At 42.8% G+C, this 22,787-nt stretch overlaps 1 protein-coding gene across 5 annotated transcripts in view; it reads left to right on the forward strand.

The window, feature by feature from the left end:
* Positions 1-22,787, forward strand: part of PIP5K1B (phosphatidylinositol-4-phosphate 5-kinase type 1 beta) — a 127,045-nt gene that overhangs the window by 62,051 nt on the left and 42,207 nt on the right. For all 5 annotated transcript variants that reach the window (XM_040979183.1, XM_040979184.1, XM_040979185.1 and 2 more), the window contains exons 9-14: positions 1,073-1,284; positions 2,635-2,718; positions 2,834-2,882; positions 5,385-5,469; positions 11,923-12,078; positions 13,726-13,870. In XM_040979183.1, the coding sequence (XP_040835117.1) occupies positions 1,073-1,284; positions 2,635-2,718; positions 2,834-2,882; positions 5,385-5,469; positions 11,923-12,078; positions 13,726-13,870 (731 nt within the window). The remainder of the gene's footprint in view (positions 1-1,072; positions 1,285-2,634; positions 2,719-2,833; positions 2,883-5,384; positions 5,470-11,922; positions 12,079-13,725; positions 13,871-22,787) is intronic.

Here is a 22,787-nt window from a genome sequence, read left to right on the forward strand (position 1 = left end):
AAGTTCCAGCTCTGCTTCCACTTGCAGCTTCCTGGGAGGCCATAGGTCATGACTCACGTAGTTGGATCCCTGCCACCAATGTGTGAGACCTGGACTGATTCAAGGCTCTGGCTTCAGCCTGTCCTGAGCCTGGGTATTACCAGTGCTTGAGAAACAAGCCATGAATTGGAACACCTGTCCCTGTCTCTCAATTCATTAGAACCATGAGACAAGACAGATGAGCACTTTTTCAAAAGTCCCATTGTAGGTAGAAAACATACAAACTAGTAGAAAAAGAACTTTATCAAAGAGGAAAACATGCAGTTTTCAGGAATTGTTCCTGAACATACTTGGCCCATCCAAGAGGGTCCTGGTGTCTTAACTCCCATCTAACCGCTGAGACCACATGGGCAGACTCCTGCCCAGGCTCTGTCTCTTGTCATCTCTTTGTGATCCCCTCACTTTCTCACTCTCTGCTGAGTGTCTCATTAAGCATTACATACTGTTCTTAATGGAGGTCGCATATTTTAAAAAGACTGAATGGCACCTCTGCGGAAGCAAAAGATAAGGATTTTGAAGACAGAACCCAGGCAGACACAACCCCCCACCCCCGTGAGTCTTCTTGCTGAGGTGGCTCCAAGCCAGTACAAACTGTGGGTTGTTGGTGTCTCTGCCCCAGTGCTGTGTTCCTGTGGCTCTTGTGTGCTTTGCCACTGAGCAAATTCCTTATTTCTCTGCAAAAAAGAATAGAGATAGTACTGGGACCTACGTCAGATTGTTCTTGTGAGAAGTGAACCACTTTGCATCAGGCACGTGGAAAATAGTGAATGAATGCTACTTGTGAAGCAGTAGTGAGGCATTGAGAAGGATATGCTGGGTCTAGATTTGCATCACAGTCTCACCTTGTAGCTACTGTCATCATCCTTCCCAAGTGTGTCATTTTCCAAGTGTGTCATTTGTCCCAAGGTGTTTGATTTTCATGTTTCTCCTCTCGGCCACGCTGAAAGGAGAGCTGCAGGAGCTGTGTGTCCACATCTCCAGAACTTACCGACCATGGGCGCTGACTGGCCTCCTGCTTCTGTTTCTCATTCAGGTGCTAGAAAGTTTCAAGATCATGGACTACAGCCTTTTGCTGGGGATCCACATCTTGGATCATTGCCTTAAAGAGAGAGAAGAGGAGACCTCCCCAAATGTGCCTGATGCTAAACGGCCCGGCACACAGAAGGTCCTCTACTCAACAGCCATGGAATCCATCCAGGGTCCGGGGAAGACTGGGGACGGCATCACCACAGAGAACCCTGACTCGTGAGTTAGCCATGCCCACCGCTGCTGGGGACAATCCGTCACTGAGTGTTCACTTGTGGTCTCGTTCCCCCAGTGGTGGTACTCTGGGAATATATTGCCACTTTGTGCCAAAGTGGCTCAAACTGGCCTTCATCTTTATTCTCATGTGGATTACTAGAGGAGTGTGATATCCTGAATTATTTTATTTTTATTATTTCTCCCACATGGTTTCTTTTTTTCTTAAAGAAACCATATTTTAACAGTGGCCAAAGATGCTTTTAATCTCCTATTTCCTGTGTATTCAGAATATCCACCACAAGGGAGGATATCAACTTTGAATTTGAATAAGCATGTTTTGAAGTGAGTCCAAGATGGGAACAGTGTTTGCAATTCCAAACTTGTTATCTGCATAACAGGATTGATTCTGTTCCCATCCTGCACCCTGGCAGATGTGGTCTCTCATCTCAGCCAGATGTGAAAGGAACTGTGGGGTTAATTTGCATATATAAAGTGCATGTTAACTAACGGAAACAATTACAGCCAAAAGAAATTGCTGAAATGGTTGGCTCTGTCATGAGCGTGTACTAGCTAAGCAAGCAGACTAAAAGAAAATCCTTTTCCATGGCTGAATGTGCCTGCCTCCTCAGATTCTCCGACAGTAACTGAATCACAGGCGTATTTCAGTGTTATGAAGGAAATTAATGCATATTAAATCTTTTTAATACTATCTTGCAAATCCATATGATTATATAGTAACCAGTTAAACAAATTATTCTATATTGGTATGCTGAAATACTAGGCAGCTATTAAAATTATTAGCATTGAGTTTGATGAAGTGATCATCATTTAGCAAGTGAGAAATTTAGGTTATAAAGCATGGTAAATTATTCATTTTGTAGAGGAATAAATTGACACATAAATACCAGAAAAGCATACCAAATGTTATGTATTCTAATGATGGATATTTTTTCCTTTGTGCTCTTGTGTATTTTTATTTTAAAATCTCACAAAATATACTATGCTGTTTATCAGAACAAGTGTCACATTTCTGAAAAATAATGCTTTTTTTATAATGCTCTACAAATGTTTGCTCATAATTTTAAAATAGGAGTTGTTTTTAAATTGGATTCTTCAGAGCTGTCAGCCATGCTCTTACTCTCCATTGTGGGAAATGCATCATTCTGGATTCCCAGGAAAGCTTGAAATGAAGCCAAAAAGCAGATGGGGGAGAAGTGGGAGATAGCAAAAACAATTTTTAGGGTTGTCTTTTTTATTTTTAATCTTTTTTATTTTTTATTTTTAATCTTTAGAAAAGATTGCTTAGAACCCATATGTGATCAAATAAGGTTTTGTTTTTGTTTCTGCCAACAGAATGGGAGGCATTCCAGCTAAAAGCCATAAGGGAGAAAAGCTACTTTTATTTATGGGCATCATTGATATTCTCCAATCATATAGGTAAGAAACCTGAGAAAGTCACCTTGAATCGTTTCACAATTAATTAATAAGCAGTTCTAAAAAGTCACCACATGGGTAAGTTTTCACATTCTCATTGTTGTCTTTCTATTTTTAGGTTAATGAAGAAGTTAGAACATTCTTGGAAAGCTCTTGTTTATGATGGGGTAAGTGACTTCTGTTTTTTGTTAAACTCAGACTGTGGCGTGTGTTGAAATCCAACTCTAGACTTGAAGAGCAAATAAAGATCTTTATGAACTCAAAGTCTTTAGTGGGTTGGTGGAAATCAGAGAACAAAGACAAGGTAAACTTGCTCAGCTGTTCACAGAGATGCTAGGAGCTGAGTGGGGATGAAGAGGCCAGGAGAACAAGCTGTGTCTGCCATCGTAGACACCCGATTATCAGAGAGTCAGGAGGATAAAGAAGAAACCTTGCTCCTAGGCACCAGGAAGCTCACCGGGGCAGTTCCATGCAGTTCTCAGGCCAACAGTGTGGATTCTGACGACCTTGGGTGGCACCCAGCACTTCACTAGCCGGGTGGCCTCTTCTGTGCTCTCATCTGTAGCAGGGATGCCAGAGGTACATGCCAGACGGGAGGGAAAGAAAATGAAACGTATTTGTGTGCTACACAGTGACTAACAAATTAAAAACCCAGAAAGTGAATTTTTTAATCAGTAGAGATTTGGATGTGTTATGGTCTTATATGCATACATTTGTACATGCTGATAGGAAGGTGTCTTAGTTGACAACACAGAGGAAACATCAATGACCAAAAAGCAGTGTATCTCTGTGTCTCTAACTTACACACACACCTGAGATGCGTGGTTTGCACTGCCTGCTCCTGACATTTCCTGCCATTAGCATGCCTCAGTTGTGAAGTAGCACTTTCGCAAACCATGTCGGTTAAAGGTTTGGTCGCACGTGTCCTTTCCAGAGGTTAGCAGAAACAGGACGCGGTGTACAGGTCTTGTTCTTTGCCTGTGGGGATCGCTGGGAGGCTCCTCCGAGCCTGTGGACCTGGAAGAAGTGCATTCTGTCAGTAGGCAGAGGGCTGAGCTCTGCCTGGAGCCCCTGAAACAGCCACTTCACCAGCGGTTTCCAAGAACTAGCCTCAGGTTTACTCACATCCAGACGGTGGGGCTCTCGTGCTGCTGAGGAAGGTGGGGACCCCACAGTATCCTGAACAAGGAAGGTAGAGGGCAAACACCCCAATCAGTCCCTTTTTTGAAAAATCAGTAATTGGGATGCAATTGATATTATCACACCAGTCACCATTTAAAGTCTATTATAATCACAGAGGTGTGAAACCGTTAGCAGGGTGAATCCTAAGTCAGCTCATCACCCCAAAAAGCAGCTCTGCAGCCATCATGGTCCATGCCAGGCCTCCTTCCTCACAGTCAGGTCCTTTTTGCCAGGTGAGGTTTCTGTTCCGAATAGCTTGGCCTCCTAACCTGGGTGCTTCTAAGGGCCCTATCTGTTTAAAACCTGTCCTCCTTTTGTTTTTTAATTTAAGAAAATCTCTGTGCTGACTGCATATCTGTGAACTTGTAAGCAATATCAAGACTTAACTTATTTACAAATGAGGCCCTTATGTGAAGTGTGTGTGCCAAAGACAGCAGGGATGGCCCTGTGATCAGGGAATGCGGGCTGGGTCAGTTCCCTCTCCCAGTCCCCTGCCAGCCACTGGTGTTTCTGACTCACCATACTTGTGAGCAATGGAAGCTGATCTCCCGGCAGAAGCTGCTGGGATTCTGTAAAGAGAGCTTTAAACCCATCCACATCCTCACTAGGAACCTAGAGCAAGGGCACAGCCCCCACGAGGGCTCCTGCATCCTGTGCCCTTTGTGACACACGGATCTCAGCTCACCCAACTCCACTTCGCAGAGGAAGCAGCTGAAGCCCAGCTTCCCCTACCATCATACAACCCTGAGAGTCGCAGCCGCCGGACTTCTGCTCCAATATCTGTTCTTCCTTCCAACCCTACTGCAGTCCCTTGCAGTATCTGGACTTGTGTCTTTAGAAATTTCCCTGTTAAAATCCATAAATAAAATCGAGGAGCATATCTGAGAACTAAGTTTACTCTTTACACAATTGTGACAAGTAAATATGAAAAATCTGATATTGCCTTTACCCCTCCTGTTTCCTGCGTTTAAAGTGGCTCTGCAGCCCTACAGATGGCTGCTGGGCACAAGGCAAGAGTTAACAGTTTAATCCAATCTAACTGTGTCTTTAGTGGTTAATTCAGTGTAAGCCAGATTTCCCAGGACTGCTCCCGGGGTCTGCTCACCCCATCCTAGGAGGAATAGCCTGAACACATGATTTGTCCTAGTTGTCATCCTGACATTTGTGTTCCCAGTTTTTATTCATGGCCCTTGAGGCATTAGCTACCTATAAGGTTAAATAAAAATGTTTCTGGGGCCCCATGTTGTGCTTAGGGTTCATGGGGTCTTCCCTGATTCTCATTGCATCCGAGCCTCTGCTGGGGTTGAGTCCTCACCCTCCCCTCTCAGCCTCGGAATCTGACCCCTCTGGATCTTGAATTTGGCATCTTCTAGCTGTTGCCGGTGTTAGCTGCCACCATTGGCTAGCAAGGAGCCAGTGACACCCATCTTCCATGGGACTCATGTCTTGCTGAGGCAAACCTTGTGATTTTTCGTTTGTCTTTTCAGGACACTGTTTCTGTTCATAGACCAAGTTTTTATGCAGACAGATTCCTTAAGTTTATGAATTCCAGGGTTTTCAAGAAGATCCAAGGTAAGATTCTTCTAAAAGTCTCTTCCTTTCAGCACCTGTATACTGGCTTCATTATGAATCTGCAAGACCTGTGTGGGTAGACCATCACTGTGTTTTATCCTAAGTGGTGGTCATCTAGTCATTGTTAGGGTTAAATATCCACTCGAGTATTTATGGATGCCATAGTCACCTAAGTTCTTTTTTGTGCTAAAAATTTATATATATTAAAAAAATTATAAAAATATATATATATTTATATATATATATAAAACTGTTTCATGTCTATCAATCTAATTTGTAAATTTGATGCATTCAAACAAGGAGACATTACACAACCAATAAAAATGATGTATTGCAGGAACATTTGTCCTTTAAATGGAGATTTATTCAGATATGTATGGTTATTGGCCTGTATACCCTAAATTACCAGCAGGATTCTAAAGGGAAATAGAAAATTATTAACAGTAGTTACTCTCGTGGAATTCTCTCCAGCATACACCACCTATCAGGCCATTAAATATATCTTTATAAATTGAACAATATTAAAATCATCCAGAGTACCTTTTCTGATCACAATAGAATATCAGTAAAGAAAAATAAAAAATGTAAAAGTACATGACAAGCATACACTTATAGAGAAATTTTTAAAAATCAGACACAAATGAAAAAACACATACTAAGAATTTATCCCATGCTGCCAAGGCAGGACTTGGAGGGAAATTTATAGCTCTAAACTCCTGTATTAAAAAGGAGAATCTCAAACCAATATCCTAACTTTAAATCTTGATTTACTAAAAAAAGAAGAGTAAATAAAACCCAAAGCTAACAATAATTATTTCAAATTGTGGCATTACATGGGGCCTTGTTTTCCCCATACTGGTAATTAGCCTATTTTGCATTTGGTGATGATTTTTTTAAAACGATGTGAAAAGGAGAATATAACCTTATTATGCATGTTTTATTATTTAAACATTTAACTCTTCTGTGGTCCAATTTCATAGCTTAACACATGATGATTTAATCATACTAAAAAAAACTGAAGAAGTGCAATATTCATGTTTTGTACTTATTTATGATTTTTCTCATAAATATTTCTTGGAGCTTTCTGTTAATGAGACTACACTACTTGGAATGTAAAAATCTTGGAGAATGTAAGAAAATGTAAAGAAAATAATGAAAATGACTTGAATCCCATAACCCAGAGGTATCCACCACCAAAATTTTAAAGTACTTCCTGCCTTTCTTTCATTCTGTGCTTTGTGTCTCTGTCTAAATCCGGTAGCTGAGGTTATCCCTGTGGTACAGTGGGTTAGGCCACTGTTCTGGGCTCTCACTCCCCATCTGGGTACCTGGGGTTGAGTCCCACCTCTGCTTGCTCTCCAGCTTCGTGCTAATATTACCTGGGAGGTAGCAGATGCTGGCTCCATTACTTAGGCCCTGCCTCAGTGGGACACCTGGATGGCATTCTCACGGCTCGTGGCTTGTACCTGGCCCGGCCCCAGCTGTTCTGGGCGTTGAGGGAGTTGATTAGTAAATAAAAGATCAATTTCTCTGTGTGTGTGTCTCTTTCTCTCTCTGTCTCTTTCTCTCCATCTCTCTGTCTCTTTCTGTCTCTGTGTCTCTCGCTCTTTCTCTCTCTCTCTCTGTCTCCGTCTTTCTCTCTCTCTGCCTCTGTTTCTCCGTCTTTCTCTCTTCCTCTTAAGGTGCGTGCATGTATGTGTGTGTGTGAGACTCTTCCTTTGAAATTGAAAACAAACCAGTAGTGTAATTGTACACAATTATATGTCCTTTATTTTTAATATTACATTATTACATGATTTCCCATATAATTATATGTTCTACAAAGATACCATTTAAAATTGCAGTACAGCATTAAAATTATATGTGTAGTCATGGTGTATTTACCCGTACTTTTCAGTATTGGGCACTATATAGTTTCTTTTTCTATTTCTAACTTTTTATAAACATCATTTCCAACAAATGTTATATCCAAACTTAGCTCTATTTCTTTAGGATAGATTCCAAAAAAACAATACTGGGATATTAAAATTTATGTAACTGCATGGAAGAGTCTGTAGCTCTTGGCTGAAGTTTTCTGCTTAAACTATGCTAATCAGTATAAATCAGATAAAAAATATTATCTGATGGGATTTTTTCAGTTTTTGTTTTGTTTCCATTTCTTAAATACTGGCAATATTCAACCATCATTTATGTTTATTAGCCATTGATAAGTCCCCTGAGCACTGAACTTAAAGATATTTGACCATTTCTATTGAATAGTTTGTTATTTTTCCAAATGATTTATGTGACCTCTACATTTTAAAGTTATCAGCCTTTTTCTGACGTTATTTCCGTCTCAGTAAAACTTGACTTTTTTCACATTTACAACTATCTCAATGTTGTCATAAATTTGTTGCAAATTGAAACCACGATAAATTAAGTCCTTTGCCCAAGGTATTTTTGGCCTAAGACAAGTGAAAACATCCATGCTTGCAACACTTTCCAGCACTAAGAGTGTTCAAAGTGCAGCAGGTGAGATGCCCGTGCAGCCACTTTCGAGGAAGGTTTCCCAGCTCTGTTCAACCTGTGTCGAGGTTAGAATACCTGTTTCCTTCCAACCCCTGCAGATTTGTGAGTTGTGCATACTTAAAGACCAGGTTAGGCAGGCTTCCCCTTTGGGACTGCCCATCATGGGAGAGTTTTCTTCCCTAGTAGCCTGGAAAATGTGGCATGGGTTCCCACATTCCCAGGTGGTACATTTTCCATGCTTCTAAGGTGACAGCTTTTTATTTCCCAATTAAACAAAAATTTTTACTTTGTCCATTTTTCTTTCATCATCTCTCTTTTTTTTTTAATCATTGTTTTGTAGAGATACAATTCACGTACCATTAAAATCATCTTTTGAAGTACATATTTTTGTGGTTCCAAACACTTGAATATTCATAATTACACAAACAACACCATTATTTGGATTTGAGTTTTAATACCTTAAAAAGAACTTCAGTCCCCTTCATTCCCTCTTCTGCCACCTGCAATTGCCAGTTTACTTTAAGTCGTTATAATTTTACCAATTCTAAACATTTCCTATAAATCATGCGTGACCTTTTATGTTTGTATTTTTGTCCTTTAACTCTGTTTTCAAGATTTCTGTGTTGTGGTAATGATCAGGACCTTTTGTTCCTGCGGGATATTCCATTACATAGACATGGTACGGTTTGTTTCTTCTCAGTTTATTGGTAGCTGCCCTGTTTCCAGGATTTCTCAGTGCACAAACCTTAGCTTGTCTTCTAGATCCTTTGTGATGTTCCTTCTCACTCTACAGCTTCCCTCCCACACCCTGAGCTCTGGGAGCTCCTCTACCAAGAAAATAGTATCTGGCTTCAAATCTAGCTGTTTGACTGTCTAAGCCGGTTCACACATGGCCAACACGGTGGCATGGTGAACTGAGCACCGAATGAGCAGTGTCTCAAGTTCCAGCCGCTCCATGTCCAATGTGCTAATGTGTGTGGTAAAAGGGACAGAAAATGGCCTAAGTACTTAGGCCCCGCCACAATGTGGAGAACCCCAATGGAATTCCAGTCTTCTGGGTTTATTTTGACTCAATTGTAGCCATTGAAGCCATTGGAAGAGCAGCAGATAAAAGGCCCTTCTCTGTCTCTCTGTCTCTCTCTCTCTGTGTAGAGGAGGCGAGTGACCGAACACAGTGCCAGCAAGGAGCAGCTGGAAATGTCAGGAGTTGTCACGCAGCAGAAAGTAACTAGCAACCCAGCCACCGCTGAGAGTTACCCTGTCAGAAGAAATCCCTGTAGCATTTTTAAAATTTATTTATTTTTATTGAAAAGGCAGCTTTACACAGAAAAGGAGATAAAGAGAGAAAAAGGTCTTCCATCTGCTGGTTCACTCCCCAAATGGCTACAGTGGCCAGAGCTGAGCCAAGGCAAAGCAGGAGATGGGAGCTTCCTCCAGGTCTGTCTCGTGCGTCCAAGGACCCAAGAATATGATCCATCCTCCACTGTTCTCCCAAGGCCACAAGCTGGGAGCTTGTTTGGAAGTGGAGGAGCTGGGACACAAGCTGGCTGCCCATATGGGATGCCAGCGCCTGCAGGTAAAGGATTAGCTGCTGAACCATCACACCAGCTCCAAGGAAATCTCTGTAACATTTAATTCTTGCCACTGAGTGCTCACATCATTCCTTCAAGGAAGAAATCAAGCACTTATAACAAAACTCAGTGCTTTGTTTAGGTGCAATGTGGTCTTGCCAGGCATTTACCTTTGGTCTTCCTGTCTTCTTCATCCCTTACAACACTGACAGTGAGCACATGGTTCCTCTTCCACCTAGACAGCTCACCTGAGTGTCTGCCTCATCGCACTGCTCACCTCATTCATGCCTCCTGGGTGCTGCTGAACTTCTCTGCCCCAGAGCTGCTTTGCTGTTTAGACAGTTGCCATCCAGCTAGTGCTGTGATGAATAAAAGCAGTTCTCAAAGCTTTTGATCTCAGGGCTTAAGAACAGTTTTTGTGTATATAGCCTGTGCTGTGTTTCACAGAGTAGAAATTAAAAATTGATAACAAAACTGCATGTTAATGTAAGTCAGTTTTAACGAATACTTAAATTTCACAAAATATTTGCAAAAGATATATTTTCAAAACAAGTAATTTAGTGTGAAATGTGATTTGCTTTAATGTTTTCCCAGACCTCTAGAGGCTGCCTGATTAGGAGGTGCTTGGAGTCTTTGTTCTGATTCTGAAGTCGGTTTTGGTGGTGGAGGTCCTGGGGCTCCCTCTGTGTGTGAGAACAGAGTGGAAAAGACAGCCAGCAGTGTAGTGGGACTAAGAAAGGAGTTTAAACTGCAGGTCTTCTGAGAGGAGATCCTCAGGGACCCAGAACGTCCCCAAGTCACATGGTATGCTGTGACATATTGAATGATAGAATTTATAAAAATTTATAAAGTATTGACAAAAGTTACCAGAATGTTAAGGCTGACGCCAGTCTGTGGATGATTCTTTGACTTGTGAAAGAAGTCAAACTGCCATTGGATAGCCTGGGGAGTTAAGGAAAACACAGTTTTTGGCCAACTTAGTTATTATTAAAATCCATTTTTATCAATTTTTAAGCCTTCACCATTTCTAAGATTAGTTTTGTCTTCCCCAGCTCCCCATCACTTTAACCAAAACATAGATGGTGAGGAGCTAGAAAGTGAGCCACTAACTTAATAATAAAAGACATCCGAGGTGCAGGTGTTCTTTCTCTACGACCTTGAGCAGTGACCCTGACCAGGTCATGACCGTTCTTTCCACTCAGCTTCTACACCCGTGAAAAGGCTCACTCAGGTGTGCATATACAAATTACTGGCTTCCAAACCCCAAAACTTTCTTCTGCAGACTCTATGAAAAAAGATGATACTGTTACGATAAGACTTCTCAAGGAACAGATAACCTTTCAAGTGCGGAGACTGCCCTTTTTGCTGCCTTCTTGTGTGTGTGTCTCACAGTCCTTCTCCAGTTCAGATCTCATGAGCAGCCCATGGGAAGGCCCCAGATGAGCCATGTAGTCTAAACCCGGAGATGCCCAGGGCTAGCCGAGACCCCAAGGCTGGTTACCCCATTGTGCAGAGCCCTGAAGGAGGAGGCACTACCAAAGGAAGCAAGGAGAGTGTAATAAATAAACCTCATCTTCCTTCCCACCCTGCAAAGGCGAGTCTTGAGCGATATTTAGCCGAGAGGAGTTCTTGCAGCTCTGAGTACCTCTCCGTGGCAGTAGTCTGGCTGCAGTTGAAGCAGTGCCCAGCAACATGTCCCAGGCAGTCACAGCTGTCAGCACGCATGATAGATGAGGAAGGACATTTTTGTGGATTCGGGTTCCCAACACGCTTCTAAGATTGTAGAAGTCTTTTTGGATGAAGATCAAAATTGAGTAATGCATGTGATATGGCCATGACCTACTCAAGACCCAAAAAATAGGAAATTTCAGTGGAAAGTCACAGCAAGAAAAAAACCAACATGTCACTTGGCTAAATTGGGCAACATGCATACAAGATTAAACGTGGGCCTGCTTGGAAATTCCCAGTCCCAAGTTCATAAAACTGGGGTCATGAGAATTCTTTGTATTTCACTGTCTGCGTTAACCAAGCTACCAGCCTCCTCCCCACACTAGAAAAACATGGTTTGGAGGAGGAAAATAATTCTTCAGAAGAAAACATTTGAATTTCACCCCAAATAAAACTTAATTTCAAAATCTACCGAAAAAGTACATCTAGAATTATTTAGACTTAAATAAAAGTGTTTTGGACAGTGTGTCCAAAACAGTTTGTATTCCTTTCTATGCATACAAATGCAATATGTAAATAAGATTCTTTGCATCTGTGCAAAGACTAACATATTAATAAATAGGAATACAGTATCAATTTTGTTAGTAGAAATTTCACCTGGTTTTTCAGTACATGTTTATTTGCCTCTCCCTTTTCCTTTCTCTAGCTTTAAAGGCATCACCTTCTAAAAAGCGGTGCAATTCCATCGCTGCCTTCAAGGCCACCTCACAGGAGATTGTGTCCTCCATTAGCCAGGAGTGGAAGGATGAGAAACGAGATTTGCTGACTGAAGGACAAAGTTTTAGTAGCCTTGATGAAGAAGGTAAACACATATAATTTTTTAAAATAAATTTGTATGTGTAATTTTAGCCCAGAGAGACTAGAACAAAACACCTACTCTAAAAAAAGTTTTAATTTTAAATCTTAAAGGTTATATACAGTATGTGCTGCTTATGTAAATTTTAAACATGACATGTACAATATAATTTGTGCTTTCTCATATGGAAACCAATGTGGAATCTAGCTATCTGATGGCAATAAATACTACATTTTGTTGGTCTTACTACTTGCTCCATTCTGTATGTGTCCATACATGCACAGCTGTGGAAGGTACCAGTAAGATGTCTGCTCATTAATTTAGTCTTCTGGAACTAAGTCTTACAATATTCTTTTTGCACACCATGTACACATTGCGTTTTATTAGATGTATGTCTTCCATAGGTATCAGCATGTGTTAGCTGTATACTTCTTGTCTTTCTAAGAACTGGGTGTGCTGGTCAGGTGTTGCTGTAGGCAGACTCGTGTCTTGCCTTTGTGAGCCACTGGCCGGGCTTGACTTTGCCTTCACTGATAAGCACAAGTGATGACTGACAGCCACGTGGGCACAGTGTCCCAGGGCTTTGGGCCATCCTCTGCTGCTTTCCCAGGCCACAAGCAGGGAGCTGGATGTGAAGTGGAGCAACTGAGACATAAACCAGTGCCTATATGGGATCCTGGTGCTTGTAGCATGAGTATTTAGCCATTGAACATTATGCCTGGGCCAACCCCCAATTGTTTTTTCCTTGAACATTTATTTTTTTTAAATTATGTGCACATATATTCCATCATACTCATACTCCATTGCTGTACAACTTGATTTCTGCATGTTTAGTTCTTAATGCTGCTTCTGAAATATTTTTTCATACAGCAAAAGTGTAGTTAAAAAAAAAAAAAAACAACATAGGCCCGGTGGAGTAGCACAGTTACTAAACTGCTGGCCTTGCACATGCTGGGAACCCATATGGGCCTCAGTTCTAATCCTGGCAGCCCCACTTCTCATCCAGCTCCCTGCTTGTAGCCTGTGCAGGCAGTGGAGGATGGCACAAAGCCTTGGGATCCTGCACCCACGTGGGAGACCTGGAAGAGGCTCCAGGCTGTGCAACCCCCAGTTTTTAAGAGAACATTCCTAATGTCACTACCATAAACTATAGATGAGTGTGATTTCAAGCAGCTGCTGTGGACTGCGAGCGTGCAGTTAATTCATAATTTAATTTGTATCCTGACAAGTGAAGAATTTTGACTCATTAAGATTGTAGTAGATGCTGAAGCAGCCTATGTTCTTTTTTTTTATGATTTTTTTTTTATTGGAAAGGCAGATATACAGACAGGAGAGACAGAGAGGAAGATCTTCCGTCCGATGATTCACTCCCCAAGTGAGCGCAACGGGCCGATACTATGCCGATCCGAAGCCAGGAGCCTCTTCCGGGTCTCCCACGCGGGTGCAGGGTCCCAAAGCTTTGGGCCGTCCTTGACTGCTTTCCCAGGCCACAGGCAGGGAGCTGGATGGGAAGCAGGGCTGCCGGGATTAGAACCGGCGCCCATATGGGATCCCGGGGCATGCAAGGCGAGGACTTAACCACTTGCGCCACCGCGCCGGGCCCAGCATCCTATGTTCTTGAGAGTCATGTGTGTGTCTTGCTTTCCTACCCAGCCCTGGGCTCCCGACACCGGCCAGACCTGGTGCCCAGCACTCCATCGCTGTTTGAAGCTGCTTCCTTGGCCACCACAATTTCTTCTTCTTCATTGTACGTCAACGAGCAGCACACACATGACAGGACTGCACTTTACTCAAACAGGTGAGACTGAGCACCCTACCAAGCTGTGCCCACAGAAGCATCCGGCCAGGCTGTCTCTAACACCAGGAATCTCTCACTTTAGTGCTGGAAGAAAGAGTGGACGTGGTTCTTACTGCAGGAAAAGTATCTGTGAGGGAAAGCACTCTGTCATGGCACTGTATAGAAATTATCGATTAGGGTTCTAGCATTCTTATTAAGGAATTTCTTATGCATAGTTTTTTAAGCAAGCTCTTTACATTAATGTTACATAGTTGCCTTCAAAGGCATTTTAGTTTTCTCTTTCAGAGGTGTGGTCGAGTGATTAGAGTAGACAGAATAATGCCTCCAGCCCCCCATTGTCCACATTCTAGTTCCTGGTCTTTCGGAATATATTACCCCTCCAGAGCAAGAGGGATTTTGCAGATTGATTATAAGGTAAGCATTCTGAGATGGAAGGAGAGCCCTGAATTGTCTGGATGGACTCAGGGTCCTACTAAGAGAAAGGGGGCAGGGAAACCATAAAAGAAGTGGCCAAGTGATTGCATAAGAAGCAGAGGCCAAAGTCAGGGGGAATTTGAAGATGCTGTTCTACTGACCTTGAAGATAAAGGATCCTTGGCCCAATGCATGCAAGTGAACTCCAAGTTGCCAAGGGCAAGGACATGAATCCCCACTCTGAGCTTCCACAAAGCATCCCAGCCCTGCCAGCAGCATTCACTTTAGCACCTCTGCTAGTAAGATTACACATTGTGTTGCTTTAAGCCTGTGCTTTGTTACAGCCACAACAACAAAAAAAACTAATACATTGACTCTCAGATGCTTAACAAGAGTTTCCATAATGGGGCACCTAAATGAAATATGTTAGACACAACAGCAGCACATTTTCTGCCTCTTTGACACTAGTGGTTCTCTTTGGATGTCTGTCATATTTTAAAATGTGCCATAAGAACTAAATTAGCAATTAGCTGGCGTGGGGAAAATGGAGTGACCACTAATAAGTGCAATTTTCTTTGTATAAGAGTAAAATATTCTATAATTGATTGTACTGATAGCTGTTTAATTCTGACTATACTAAAAACTATTGGATTATAAACTTTCTTTTTTAAAAAAGGTTTATTTTGGGTTTTTTTTTGAAAAGTCAGATTTACAGATAATGAGAATCAGAGAAAGAGCTTCCATCTGCTGGCTCAACCCCCAAGTGGCCATAATGGCCAGAGCTGAGCCAATCCAAAGCCAGGAGCTTCCTCCAGGTCTCCCATGTGGGTGCAGAATCCCAAGGATTTTGGGCCACCCTCCTCTGCTTTCCCAGGCCACAAACAGGGAACTGGATGAGAAGTGGAGCAGCCCAGACAAACCGAAGTCACTCATAGGGCATCCCAGTGCTTGCAAGGTGAGGATATAGCCACTGAGCTATGCCTGCTTGTCAACATCCTAGTGGCAGTTCGGCCCTGGAATATGCTTTCAAGGACCAGTGGTATGGAATGTGTATATTTCATAATACTTTAAACAGAAAGTAGTGAGTTAGCCAAGCAAGTTAAGCTACCATTGGGGGGCACACATCCCAATCAGAGCACAAGTTCACTGCTTTGCTGTGACCCAGCTTCTGGCTGATGCACCTGGGTTGGCAGTAAATGGTGGCTCAGGTACGGGGCCCCCTGCCACCCAGGTGGGAGACCTAGCTGGAGTCCCATGCTCTAGCACAAGCTCTTGAGGGAGTTAATCAATGGGTGGAAACACCCTGTCCTCCCCTTTGCCATTCTGCCTTTCAAATAAATGCCTCCAAAGGCATGGTTAGGGTTCAGTTTCTGTGAGTTTACCCAGGGGCACTGTAATACCAGTTTCTTTATCTTTCTGCTGAAGTTGATTAGATTTGCTCAGAAAAAGTTAAGGCTGGCTTCTAGCTTTACGGAAGTGGAGCAAGGCAGGGGACTATGTCTGCATCTAACAGGCTTAAACCAGCTAATGTCCCCATTTTCAGAAGTGTCCTTATGCCCTCTGCTCTCCCCGAAGACCCCTACCCTGCAGACCATCGGTTCCACCCACTAAGACTGAACCTCCATTCTTCAGACAGGAGTGAGAAAGGGGGTCAGCCCAGTGGCAGAAGGAATGCAAGGTGATCTCTGGCTTCTTAGGATTTTCAACCAAAACCCTCATTGTAACCTCCCTCTCTCCCACCCTCAAACGTACACGCAGGTTCTCTCTCCAAAATTCCTGGTGCCTGTAATTCCTGCACTTTTTGAGGAATCTGATATCTGATTGCTTCTAGATTTTACCCTGTTTTTTGAGGACAGAAGCAAAGGGGAAAGCATATGTTCACATCATCTTTACCTGAACAGAAATACACATTTTATCTCTCCAGTTATACAAGGCCATTGCAAAGCATCCAGTCGAGATGCTTTTTCATTTGAATCTGATTTGGAAAACAGAAATTACGTAGAAAAATATTTTTTTCTGGACATGCAGAATCAGAAAGTTAAGTGTACATCTCTTGTACTAAAGACAGAAATAGTATTTTTTCATATGCAAATCAAAAATATCTGCATTCAGAGAACTGGTTAAGTGTATTCAAACTCATAAGGCTTAGGATGAGCTGTTTCAAATAAATGAAGTGAGCTTTCTGGCCAAGTCATGAAGCATTTCTTAGCCTTTGGAACAGTGATTAAACTTCTCAAAATCTAACTGCATCCAGCAGAATTGACATTTTATTGCTGTGATTTACTGTATAAACACGAGAAGCTTCACGCCTGTTCTCCCCACTCTCCTCATGTGCTTCTTTGGTCAGATTGTTGTATCTCAGTGGACTGAATCTTGAGCTTCAGCTAAAGCTCAGATATTAAAATAATTGGGGATAGTGCCCCAGGTCACTGTGGTCTTAAAGGATACTTAATTCCTGCTTGCATTTGTGTGCCTCAAATTGTACTCCTTTCTCCAGTTGGTGTTTCTCTAATACATGTCAGGTGAATGGGAAAAAGAACCATGCATCGTTAACAGCACAGTTACGTCATATATTTTGACAACTGCTCACATACCCTGAGCACACTTGGAAAACTTCGTGGAAAATTTACACTCTTTTAATTCCATTTTCCATGAACTTGTTTAAGGCCCTTGTATAACCTTGATCCAATTCCTCTTTGTCGATAACTTATGATTTTTAAAATTTCCAGTCTCTAAAACCTTGCAGTTCTGTATCCCAATCTAAAATACTTTTACTTACTCTTACTTTTAGAAAGAACTTTTATCTCATTTCATTGACAGAGTTAGCTTATATTTTATTTAAATTATTATACTTACTAACTTGGCCTTTGCGAAGTATCACAACCATTCTTGGCTGCTTGACTAAACTACAATTTGTAGCATCTTCTGCTAAATTGAACTATGGGGCCTGTTGTTCCAAAATTATCGAGAACTTCAAGGTGACAGTAGGAGAGCCAGGGGCCCATGGATCCCATTGCATTCGCATGGTCACCTGCACATAAAGCCAGCCTTGAGAGTACTTCTGAGATTCCCAACGGTAACCATTGGTATTGTGTAACCTCCTACATGACTAACACTGCCTCTGCTCAGGTAACTTTACTGTAGGTAAATCTCCATTTCAGGCTCACACCAGAGTTAAATCACATAGCTGTTGCACTTGAGAAAATGGGTCCTTCGTCTCCCTGCTTCCTGCTAGGGGCTCTCTGCCTGAGAGCATTGGTTTCAGGTCCTTTCTTCTTGCTCTGATGGCAGCTTTCAGCAGGCCAAATTCTTCAAGCCAAATTCAACAGAAACTTGAGGTCTGATTCTTGAATGGGAAAGAACTTGAGTGAGGAGATACAGGCCCTGCTTCTAAGTTCCTGGCTGATGGAAAGCTCTGCATTCCCCCCCCCCCTATCTTGCTTGTTTTCATGTCAGTGCTTCTGAGCACCTGTTATTCCTATCACAAGGAAATGAAATCAGTGGCATTCTTTTTCCCCAGTGGCAATCTTTAAATTTCCTTTTTTTTTTTTTTGCCAGCAAGTCATCTTTCTTCAAGCCTGCTTTTCTATGCAGGCATGCCCAGATTTCCTGAGTTTGTTTGTTCTGAACTTTGAATCTGGAGATATTTAGAAATTCACAGGGTTCCTCCCTTCGCCACCAAAGCACTTTACTTCGACACAGCAGACCAAAGTGTCTCTCAAGGGTTTGGGAAAGGAGGGTTGTGATGACATTAGAAGAAGCAGAGATCCTAAGGGAAGTGGAGAGCTAATATTTATTCATCGTGAATAAACATCTGGTTTTAGCTCTCTTACAAGGCCATGTATTTCTGTCCTGAACTTTGGCTGCACTGGCACCTCTGTTCCATGGTTGTCTTGCTCTGAAGCATGCTCCCTTGGGTCAGCCACAGAATAAGCAGCACCTGCCCCAGAGCTGATGAGGGGGGCACATAGAGGCAGGAGCGAGCTCTTCCTCCCAAGGGGGATAAAGTGAAAATCCATGCATGGGAATTACAAAGAAAGAACTGTTTCGTGTAAGAAAGCATTTTGTAATGTAGAGAGATCAGGAATAAGCTGCCTCTGAAAACCCCTATCCTGTCCCTGGTGCTGGATGATGCCTACAGAAAAAAGAGAAGCAGGACTTGGCCATTTGAATGCGAATGCCTTGTGGTATGTTTGTCATCCCTGTAATTCTAGAATTCTCTTGACATTGATCCCAGGAGCAGATGACTTGATCACAATAAATTCAGAGACTGTGGGAGAGAAGAAGAAGCCTACTACACATGTGTAACCCCTCTGTTCTTTTGCTCATGGAGCAGCGAATATATGACCTAAAGTAGGCCTGAGCCCACACCGCCCTCACTGGACACCTTGTGCTTGCCTGAGGAAGTTGTAAGATTACACAGCCTTGATTTTCAGTGTGGGCAGGCAACCCAGCCTAGAGATTCTGCAGGAAATCTCTCCCATGCTGTTGAGCACACACATGACTGGACTTCTCTGGGCCTCACCCTCCCCTTATACAGAAGACAATGATAACAGGGCCAAGCGCAATGGCTCAATTGGCTAATCCTTTCTTTTCATGCGCTGGGACCCCATGTGGGTACTGGTCCATATTCTGGCTGCTCCACTTCCCATCCAGTTCCCTGCTTGTGGCCTGGGGAAAAAAGCAAGAATGGCCCAAAGCCTTGGGACATTGGGCCCGTGTAGGAGACCCAGAGGAAGCTCCTGGCTCCTGGCTTCAAATTGGCTCAGCTGCAGCTATTGCAGACACTTGGGGAGTGAACGAGCAGATGGAAGATCATCCTCTCTGTATAGCTGCCGTTCTTTTTTTATTATTATTTTTGTTAAAAAGATTTTTTCTTTTTATTGGAAAGGCAGCTATACACAGAGGAGAGATAGAGAGGAAGATCTTGCGTCCGATGATTCACTCCCCAAGTGAGCGCAATGTCCGGTGCTGCGCCAATCCGAAGCCAGGAGCCTCTTCCAGGCCTCCCACACGGCTGCAGGGTCCCAAAGCTTTGGACTGTCCTCGACTGCTTTCCCGGGCCACAGGCAGGGAGCTGGATGGGAAGCGGGGCTGCCGGGATTAGAACTGGCTGAGTGAATCAGTGTTTCTCTACCTTACTGCAGGACCTCCAGCCTAGAAGCAGCTTCAGTGCAGGTCCCACTTGAGCAGGATTGTGGAGGCTGCTGAGTGTCCTTGCCCAGGCAAATTTTTTAGTAGAGTTTGCTTCACCATAGCCACTTCCAATGGGTAGTTCTGCAAGAGAAGCCTTTCAACCTGAGCTGGGCCCACTTACATGCTGGGAGTAGCTCCAGGCAACCCACCCATTACCAAAGCCCTTGAACACAGGGAGGGCACAGCCTGCAGGGCAGCTGTTAACATCACAGTGTCACACAGGAGACCCTGAGAAATAAGCACTGTACCTAGACACAAAGTCTGACCAAGCCTGGAGGAGAACATGCAGCTCCTTTAACACTGCCTCCTCTATCTGAAAACTACCAGGTCAATACCAGGACGTTTGAGGCTTCACGTGGTTTGAAGTGGGAGAGAGAATGGCTTGGAAGGGTGGAAATTAGAGCCTTCCCTCTTGTCATCGCTCTTGAGACTGCTAAAAGCTGGATGCCCCTTTGTAAATAGTCCATGTAATGCTGCACTATGCAACACCAAGTAGTCAGAACATTAAAAAAGGACCCAGTACCTCATCCACCTGAGTAACTACTTTCATGCCAAGACACAGTGCACACCAGCAGAATACACTGAGGTATCGTACTGGAAAAGCACACGAACAGAGGATGTAAAGACTTCACACCATGACTTCTGTTAAACAATGAGCAGGACAAATTTTCAAATAGCTACTTATTTTGGTCCTTACTTAAAAGGAGAGGTTAATGTTCCCACATCATAAAGATAAAGAAAGAAACTTGTATAAGAAAGAATATATGATATTTGTTCTTTTGTGATTGACTCATTTCACTGAGCATAATGGTCTCTAGTTGGAAACACCTGGTTGTAAATAGGACATTCTTCTTAATAACTGAATAATATTCCATGGAGTAGATATACCACAGTTTGTTTAACCACTCTTCCTTGTACGCACATCTGGATTGTTTTCATGTCTTTGCTATTGTAGATTATGCTGCTGCAAATATAGGAGTACAGATTTCCTTCTCACATGCAGCTTTTGCTTCTATTGGTATATTCCTAGGAGCGGGATAGCTGGGTCATATGGCAGGTTTATTTGCAATTTTCCAAGCACTCTCCATACTGATTTCCAGTCCAATCCATACTGTTTTTTGAGTGTTTGTTTGCTTTTCTGGCTATATTCCATGTGTTTTGATGGTTTTTATTTCAGTTTGGTTCATTCCAAATAATCTCTTTTCTCTAGTCGAATTCATCACTGGCTCATGAATTATGCGATGGCATCATTTTTCCCAAGAGACTTCTGTGTTTCCTTTTTGTCACTCATGTGTTGGTTACTCAGTGGCACGGTTTTTTTTTTCATGGTCCTGTAATTTGTTGTTATCATTGTGGCTGTTCTAACTCATACCAGTTGTTGACCTTGTTTCATGCCTTCTCACTTAGGGTAATGTATAGTGATAGAGTATTGGGGTCTATCATATACAGATGTGGGGGTATAATGGAACATGCATCCCTGCATCCAGACGAAAGATGGATTCCCAATGAAACTGTTGGCCATATGTAGACAATGGGATGCTGAACTGTCTGACATTGTACCAACAATGTCGGGGTACACTTAAATAAGAGACTGATAGATTTATGATTTCTTATGAAGGACTACACTATTGTAACAAAATGGGAAAAATCTGATGGGGTGGGAGTTTGAGGGGGGAATCCCAGCCTATACAAAATTGTACCACATAATTCAAAATTCAAAATAAAAATGTATTTTCAAAAAAAGAAAAAAAGAAACTTGTAGGGGCTAATGCGATAGCATAACAGTTAAGGTCCTCGCCTTGAATGCGCCAGAATCCCATATGGCGCCAGTTCTAATCCTGGCAGCTCCACTCCCCATCCAGCTCCCTGCTTGTGGCCTGGGAAAGCAATTGAGGATGGTCCAAAGCCTTGGGACCCTGCACCCGTGTGGGAGACCCAGAAAGAAGTTCCTGGCTCCTGGCTTCAGATCAGTGCAACACCGGCCATTACGCTCACTTGGGGAGTGATAATCAAACAGAAAATCTTCCTCTCTGTCTCTCCTCCTCTCTGTATATCTGCCTTTCCAATAAAAATAAATAAATCTTAAAAAAAAAAAAAGAAAGAAAGAAACTTGTAGAGACGTGATGCAGACACAACCCAGGTGAAACTTACATAAATGTCTTGTTAACTTGTGAGAATACAGCTCAATAAGGGAAAGTATTCCTGTTGTTAAAGGCGGTGGTTATTGACAAAGTTTGTTCTGAAATACAGTACAAGGTGATCGAAAAGGTTTATGGAGAAATTAAATGCAAACTTCTTTTGGGGGAGCAGGCAGGCGTTTGGCCAGTGGTGTGGAGACATCTTGTCACATGTTGGAGTCCCTGGGCTCCTTCCTTCCGTTCAAGCCTTCTCTGGGAGGCAGCTGTGATGACAGGGAGTTGGGCGTCTGCCACTCAAACGGGAGACTCATGGAGATTCTGGCTTCTGGCTTTCTATAGCCCTTTGCCCCTGCCGTCAGGGCGTTGGGGGCATGGTCCAGCAGATGAGAGTGTGTGAGCTGGCTCTCGCTACCTTCAGCATGTGTGTGTGTGCTTTTGTCAGTCTTTTTGCTTCACAAATACATGTTTTTAGAAGTTGTGAAAATGTTTATTTTGGTACAGTTTTGAAATGCAAGCACTATCTGGGTAATGCACATTTTTTCATATACTCTGAAAGTTCCTCCCCATCGGCATGGATTTTGAATTTTGAGACTTGCACTTTGTAAGAATTTGCTAACAAGTAGAAGAGTCCTCACCAGTCCATTAGCAAGTCAGTGTTGTAAGGCGTCTTCTGTACCTGGACACATCCTACACTCTGGTCCCAGTGAAAGATTCAGTAGGGATGACTGATAAACACACATTAGAGAGAACGTCAATTTTACATTTGGAAACAAGAGGAGTCAGTGTTTGTTGAGAAGAACCGGGAGAAGTGTGAAGCTGAAAACCTGGGAAAAGAGCCTGTTGGCTGTTCTGACACTGAGGCGTGTTTGTTCCTCATATTTGATATTGAAAGTCGATGTCTTCATTTAAAAAGAAGCTTTTATTTAGCTAATTACCTTCACTTTAAAAAATTAAGAATCTGGGACAGACATATGGTGTAGTTAGTTAAGCAGGGTCACTCGCATCCAGCATCAGCCAGTTCAGATCCTGGCTACCTCCAGTCAAGCTCCCTGTTAAGCATTTAGGAAGCAGCAGGTGCCAGATCAAGTACTTGAAGATCTGCTACCCATGCAGGAGACCCAGGTGAAGCTCCTGGCCAGCCTGGCTGTGGCAGTCATCTGGAGAGTGATC

The sequence above is a fragment of the Ochotona curzoniae genome, unplaced genomic scaffold (genome assembly GCF_017591425.1).
Source record: "Ochotona curzoniae isolate NIBS_2020 unplaced genomic scaffold, NIBS_Ocur_1.0 contig_3050, whole genome shotgun sequence".
Lineage (NCBI taxonomy): Eukaryota > Metazoa > Chordata > Mammalia > Lagomorpha > Ochotonidae > Ochotona > Ochotona curzoniae.